Source organism: Crocodylus porosus, unplaced genomic scaffold (genome assembly GCF_001723895.1).
Source record: "Crocodylus porosus isolate Cpor-Errol unplaced genomic scaffold, CroPor_comp1, whole genome shotgun sequence".
NCBI classification, from domain to species: Eukaryota; Metazoa; Chordata; order Crocodylia; family Crocodylidae; genus Crocodylus; species Crocodylus porosus.
The window spans coordinates 60,841,198-60,848,911 of record NW_017728907.1 but is presented as its reverse complement, the minus strand read 5'-3'; the positions used below and the strand labels follow the sequence as shown (position 1 = coordinate 60,848,911).

Genomic DNA, 7,714 nt, shown 5'->3' with positions numbered 1-7,714 from the left:
TCTCTAGTTGCTTCAATAATACCTTTATGGCCTCTTTTGATTTTACTCTGTCTTCCTGCCTTGCTGTATACAACATCAACAGAGAAGCATTGAACAGAGAAAATGGTCATATATAATATTCAGAAAAAGATAACATGGACATATTCCTAGTTTGTCACAGTGCAATTGTAATAAACAGGAGACTTCTCTGAGGTTGAAGAGGGTCTGAATTGTTTTGCAGAGCAACTCCAAAATACTCGAGTCACCCTTGGAGATTTCCACAAGGGAAAAAAACTTTTGAATTGTTTGCAGTACTTTAGGGACAGTGCGGAGCTCATACAAAGTTTACAAACAATGAAGATTTTTGAAGTGTAGTTCTGATACTTTAGGCAATAGGCAAATGTGCTAGCCCCTTTCCAGTCACAAAAGGCTTGCTTAGAACAAAGCCCCCAAGGGTCGCAAGCAGCAATCAGTTCCTTGCTGAATGAGATTCTTCGGTAAATAAATATCATCATCACAACTGACATTCACTGACTTGAGTTGCTTCTTGTATACTGCACAGCCTGTATAAAGCTTTGCATGTTTTAACATTTTTGCTTGTTGCAAATCACTTCTCAATTAAGGGTTCAGTTCTAGTTGAACCCTTGTGCACCAAGATGACTGGCTACCCCTCTTCACAGGAACAGCGCTAGCGGTGCTGGTTAGCTCCAGTGAAGTGGTCACCACATTTTGGAGCCTCTTGGAGTTGATCTGAGACTGGGGTTGGGGGCTGAATGCCTGTTTGCATACACATGAGCACCCCAGCTGGAGGAGGGAAGCGGCGGGGGCTAGATCGAGGCCCCACGGTGAGGGACAGTGCCGCAGAGGCAGGAGCAGGGATAAGTTGAGTCGGGCCCTGGCTGGGTGGGACTTACCTTCTGGGGAGGCGCGCCCCCAAATACTTTTTTCTTGATCTGCCCTCCCTTCCCACAGACTTGCCTGCTGGAGGGGGGGACCCGGGAGGGGCGGGGGCGTGGCACACGGTAGATCTTGGGTTGCTTTTAAATGCCAACAGTGACCTCCTACTTGAAAAGGTTGGAGGCCGCTGCTCTAGTATAACTGGGCCTTAGTCTTAGTCTTGGTTTCATCTAAACCCCCAAGACATTTTTTTGCCTGTTCTACAAAGGTTGCTGTGATTTGGGCACCAGTCTAGCAGCTCTTTTCCTTTAACTCTTTCCACTCTGCTTGCTTTGGTGCCATTCATACTGCACAGCTGAATTTTGTTGAGGAGCAGTTTCTGATGTCTGTAGGCTGTTCTGTGCCTTCAGAACCAAAAGGAGAACTGAGGGAGGAGAACTGCAGGGACTGAAGTGGGGAAAGCTAGAGAGAATAAGGACTGGAAGTATACAAAGGAGGTAAAGGAGGAGGAAGGGGAGAAAGACAGGTGGGGAAAACTTGAGAATCTTCTCAGTTTAGCACTAAGTTGAAAGTATGGGGTTGGGGAGGAGGGGAAGTGAGCAAGCAGAGGGGAAAGTGAAAAAGCACAGAAAGGAAGAAAAAAAACTAAGAACACCTTAAAGGATAAAGAGTGAATGTAGAGGAGGGTTGGGGAGGAGGAGGAGTTGAAATGTGATGGGAAGATCAAAAACGGCTGAATATCTAGCTTTAAAAATCAGGGGGTGGTACATAAGAGACCATGCTGCAGCAATATTACATTTCAGGGCAGGGACTGAATGGAGATCATGAAGTACAGTGTGGGTATTACTGCAGAACAAATAATAAAATAGAGGCAGTGTCTCCTGGCTTGTTGTTTGGTAGAACAGTTACACCTCACGTACCCACAGCTCAAGTGTGAGTGCAGCTGCATGGAAGATGCAAAAAACATTCCCAGGAGTTTGTTGCATCTGTATGAGATGGGATTTCTTTTGAAGGGCCTGATCCAAAATTGTATGGAGTTTGCGGTTGGATTTCTGTGTTGCAATTGGCTTTGGATCAAACTGCATATTCTTATATTTTGTGGCTTGTCAAACGTCTCGGAACAGCTTCCATTTGAGAGCTGACATTACTTCTTTTTGTTCTCAGCCAGGTTGAATTGTTTTTGGAAAGCGTGACAACAATCATTCTAGCTGTGTTGGAGGACCAGACATTCAGATAAATGCAGGTATGTTTTTGATAGAATATGTAGAGATTCTGGGTTGTTTTTAACCTTTCAACTCTAATTGAATTAGAGTTTAGTAAAACTACTCCTTACACTTTCTCTCTCCTATAATGACATACGAACTCTACCATTACTTGTCTCTGAGCATTGTATCTAGTACAGGGTGCCATTCCTTTGGGATCAACCTGTTCATCAGGTACATACTTGAAAATCTTAAGGTCATTGCATTAAAGATTCCTAAATAATTAGTTTGCTTGTGGGAGGAGCTGGGACATACCCCCTTTAGTCTGATAACTGGCTTTTAATATATACTGAATTGATAGAGAAAGTCTAATTCTTGCAGGTTACAGACTTTCTGCCTCTATATTATCTGTAACATCCCCACAGATCAGTATTTCTCAACTGGTGGTCTGCAATTGACACAAGGTAAACAGGGTATTTTGAGGTGTCCAAAAGTACTGCAGTTCTAAAATCAAAGAAAGTAAAATTTCTAGAATAATTTAGAGTTGGCCAAAACTGGAGTACAGAAAGTTGTGGGAGAGGAGCATTGCTACCAGTGATGCATTATTTTAGTTTTCCTTATACTCACTGTAAGAGGATGTTATGAATACTTTACTTTTCATGAGGTGATGTGGGTTCTAATTTGAGGAGACTGGGAATCATTGTTCAAGCCTTTGTTATATTAAATACTCCATTTATGTAAAGACTGTTTTAATAGATTTCACCAATATTAGGCCTGAAATGAAACTTCTGTTTTAAACTACAGCCTTAGACCTGAATTTATCAGTTTCAAACCACCTCCAATTTTGCTTACATGTAATCTGATTTTTGTACTTAAAAAAAAATTGGGGAGGGGATACTTTAATGTGCAAAAATGTGGCCAAAATAAACAGTTTGCTACTTTACTGACCATGAGAGGATATAAGGGGTAAACCATATAATGGCATTATTAGGGAACCACTTTTCAGAACACAACTAATTTTAAATTTTTAGGGTTTGAGCGCTTCAGTGGGAATTGTAGTGCTATACTGCAGACACTATCTTTTGAAATGAATTCAAACTTTTTATTACATTTTCCTGTGATTTTTTTTTTTTTTTTCCTTCAAATCCAGTATCTAAATGTAAAAGAAGATTGCAAAGCCATGGCTTTCTGTGCAAAAATGAGAAACTCCAAAAAGAGCGAAGTAAGCATAGAAGTTCAAGAGCAGGGATTGGAAATACTATTCTATCTGCAAGATAAGCCTCCTATTCGCCACATCAGTGGCGAGTATACAGCAGAAGACCTCTGCTTTGAAGCTGCTCAGGAGTGCTGTGAGTATTGTATTAGTTTGGCTGTGTTCAAAATTATATTGCCAAAATGTTTCAGAAATAAATGCATCCCTCATTGGGCATGGATCAGACCTTGCAGAAATACCTTACGTTGGATTTGAGTTAGTGGGGAATCTCTTTGCAGGACTTCTGAAGTTCTTAGCTTGCTCATGGGAAGGTGGAATGAGACATTCTTCTACAGAAGAGTTGGAGAGTCTGTTTCCAGAACCCAGAGTTTTTAGGTGTTTGGTGAGAAGGTGCCAACCCTACTCCAGCCCTTTCACTGCATTTTTTCAGTTTGAAGGGGAACAGGATTGGGGTATTTAGGGGCAAAACCACTGTTTTCTATTCGCTTCAGTATTTATCCTGTCTTGAAACTTGATTTGTTTTCCTTTGTCATCTTGTACTTCCATGCACTTACTCCATAGTTATTCCTGTTCCTCTTTGATGCAGCTTAGGTTGATTTGTAGTGCTGTGATGATGTTGACAATGCTATGACCCATTTTTATGGTACTTTAAAGCACTAATGCTATGTCTGTCCATGTCCAGAATGACTTTTCTGTTGGTGATATGCTGTGAATACACCTAGAGTGGACTGTCATGTGCAAGGAGCTGTGGATACTCTAACTCACATTCTGAGAGATTAGACAGCTTCCTCCCTATGAAGACATCTTCCGCTGTTTTGTTGTTTGGTTATGCTTTGAAATGGGAAAGTTTCTCCTTGAAATACAAACTTATAAATAACAATTGAAGGTTTTGTTGGAAAATATTCTGGTGGACTACCAAAACAGTGACACCATGTTATACTTCCGTGTGACTCAGCTGGAGGAGTTGAGCCTTTCACAGAGATCTTGTCTTCTCACTTTCCCTGTTTATGTCCTTTTGACTAAGTATTTAGCAGAAGTTCCAGATTTGTTGGAATCTGACAGGCTGTGTCATGAGCACTACTGCTGTGACCTCAGACTTGCAATCTCTGGGGCTGTCAACCATGCACTTTAATGCCCATACCACCCCAGCTACTGTTTTCTTACTGTGGGAGTCTGACATGTTTTACTACAACAAGAGAAAGAAACAGAGTTGTGAAAAGTCTTGCTAAAATACCCCTAATATCATGAATTGGGGAAAGTTTAGCTGAGACTTTAGCTGGTTAGGCCACTGTCCCTGGAGTTGAATTCTGCCAGCAAAATCTGGGGAAATCAAGATATGTATTACCAGTGTTAAAAAAAGTCTGAAAGATAATGTTTAAAAATCTTTATACATCATGTGCAATGTCTGTGCTTCTCAATTCCTCTTTAATTAAGGTGACTGCACTTCCCAAGTCTCAGAATGGAGCAACCTAAAAAGTGTTGTTGTGGGGGGTACTTAGCACTTCCTTCTTAAAGTTCCTTCCTGCAGTACTCTACTTCTCCCTTCTCTGGTTAGCTAAATACACCAAATAGCCAGCGGTAAGCTTGGGGGCAGAGGGGAAGAGAACTGAAAGATGCCAGAGGATCAGCAATGCCCCCGCCCCATCTCTCTGCCTGGCTGGAATTTATTTTCATACCATTAGCAAGGCCATGAATTTATTTCTTTCTGTTCTGTATAGCTATATCTCCATTGTGCCACAATCTTTTTGCGCTGTTTGAAGAAAGTAAGAGACTCTGGTATGCACCAAACCATGTCTTCAAGATAGAGGAGAAAACAGCTCTCCGGCTTCATTATCGCATGAGGTAAGTGTGATGGCTGAAAGACGGGATTCTTTAAGTAGACCAGTATATGCCAAGAACTGTGTGGCTACTGTTACACCTCATACTGAACTCATGTGAAAAACTAACAATCCACCCTACACATCAACCGAGTGACTAATGAGAGAGGCTGTGTATTCTTTTATGACATCCTTCAAAAACTCTGAGAACACTAGAAAACCCAAGGAACTCAAAACCACAACATTATTGGTCACTGATCTAAATAAAAATGAACAATTAAACAATGTTGAGAACCACTGTTTCGTCATAGTGATCATCTCATCGTAGCCTACATTTCAAGATGCAGTATAGTCATCTAGAGAACAAGCTATCACTTCAGGAATAATTTTTCTAGATTCTTTGGGCATTTTCAAATTTTTCTAAGATGACACTTAGAGTTGGGTCCCTGTTTACTCTAGGAGGCAGATCTCCAAGCATATATTCTTTATCAGACACCTCTGCTGTCATTAAAGTATAAAATAAAAATCCATGGGATTTGGTGTAAGATCTGAGGCAGAATTTTTAAAGGTGAATCTTAATTTGTGTACACACCATTTCACAAATCTAAAGTACCTGATTGTGAATTTTGATGTGCAAATGCTGGTGAAAGAAAGAACATGTACAAACCTCAGTTGTCCCAAGAATAATTTATAGATGCAAGCTTTTTCCCCTGGGTAGATAGAATATAGTATATATGGCTCTTGTGCAACCACAAATGGAGGCCAGGACAAAACTGCTTTGAAACTTTGAGCCTTGAGGTTTAAGAGATTACAATCCTGATTTAACACATTACATCAGAGTTGCTTTTCTGCTTAGAGAAGCATGAAAGCAAGGCAATGATTAGTTAGGAAAATAAATGTTGGTAAGTCAACAAAAACACACAGCTTTCCACAATGCTACAATGATTGCAGGGTTGTTGGTTGTAGTCATGTTGGTCTAAGGACATAGGCAGCCAAGATTCTCTGGGCAGATGTGATATGTGATATCTTTTGTTAGACCAGGTAAATAGTTGTGAAAAAGCTCTTTGCAAAGCATTCAGGCACAAACACCCTTCTTCAGGCAGAATCTCACAATGCCTGAAGATGGGTGTTTGTGCCCAAAAGCTTGCAAAAAACTTTTCTCCAACTATTTAGTTGGTCTAATAAAAGATGTCATGGTGATTGCAGTAACCTTTTTCCTCTAATTGTTATACATAATCTGGTCCGTTTCTTTCATTTAGCTGATTTTAATATGAAGTCATCTTAGGTTTAAACAGCTATGATTAAGTGCAGTAGATTAATACCAGACTACAATGGAATTGAGTGACCTGACTGGCTGAGAGAAGCTCAAGGGAATCTAATGGCCTCTTATGGAATATTAGTTGCTTTTATTTGCTTCTGGAGGACTGTCAGGTCAATAGCATCCGAGAAAACATCATGTTTTTTCTGATTACATTGAAAACTAAGAGGCATTTTCCCCTGATACTGTCTATGAGACAAAACTGCCATGGCAAAAGCATTAAAGGAGAACATATACGTAAAATCAGACACAAAAAAAAAAAAAAGAATGCAGTTGTGGGAATTTGAATCCTTGGCTCAAAGCATCATGCTTTTTTAAAAACTGACTACATTCCATGAATAAATTCAGAAGTCCTAAAAACAATAACCCACATACACAGTGTTGTTGTGCTTTTGCTTTGAGTCAGTGAGGAAGATACCACAATTACAACTTTTCGTTTCTGTTGCATACTCCCAGCAGGAACAGATGCACTGCCTGTTGTTAGGATTCCCTAGATTCATTTTTTCTAATCAAGCAAACTGAAAACAAAACACCATGGAAATGTCATCAAATGGTACCATCATGGCACTTCAATGATTTGTGGGCAGAGTTGAAACCTGTGGATCTACAGAACTCTGCCACTACAGCTAGAGCTACGGACAGTTGTCATGTGTGGAGAACGGATACTGAAGATATAAAACTGGTAATCATTTGCTGACAGCAGAGTACTGGAGAGATTCAAAGATCTTAAGGTTCCTTTCCAGGCTCTGTGTCTTTCCAGTGGGCACAGATATCTTTCCATTCCCCACAAGCTTCCTTCCACTTTCATCCATAGTTTCTGCCCATTCCAGCCCTTTCCCTTGCCCTCCTCTGGCTCCTTGTCCTAGTTCCAGCCTGCTTACATAGCTGATCCTACATACTACGTTTTTCAGTCTAGTCTTCTTGTCTGCCAAGTCCTAGTCTCATCTCTTTAAGACTCACCATCCCACTCCTAGTCTTGTCATCAGGACACTGCCTTTTCTTCCTTTCGCCTCCCCATCTCCTTGTCAGATCTGTCCAGTGGTCCTTGGTCATTTTCCTTGCCCAGCCAGATGTAGTCTATCCCAAATGCTCATTCAGTAATAACCAGTTCTCTGCTTACTGGTGTTCTTCCCACTCCATTTTCCTCTCCAGGTCCTAATCCCAGTTGAATGAGGCCCTGGAAAATGAGATTTTATCCCCATAGTTTCATAGTTTCATAGTAGCTAGAGTCGGAAGGGACCTAGGTAGATCATCTAGTCCGACCCCCTGCCTTGGCAGGAAAGAGCAC

The 7,714-nt window shown here is 40.9% G+C and overlaps 1 protein-coding gene across 1 annotated transcript in view; it reads left to right on the top strand.

Moving 5' to 3' along the window:
* Nucleotides 1–2,040: 2,040 nt before the first annotated feature.
* JAK1 (Janus kinase 1) overlaps nt 2,041–7,714 on the top strand; it is a 41,022-nt gene continuing 35,348 nt past the window's right edge. Inside the window, exons 1-3 of the mRNA XM_019531576.1 lie at nt 2,041–2,119; nt 3,229–3,427; nt 5,010–5,133. Of these exons, the coding sequence (XP_019387121.1) occupies nt 2,114–2,119; nt 3,229–3,427; nt 5,010–5,133 (329 nt within the window). The 5' untranslated portion in view covers nt 2,041–2,113. The remainder of the gene's footprint in view (nt 2,120–3,228; nt 3,428–5,009; nt 5,134–7,714) is intronic.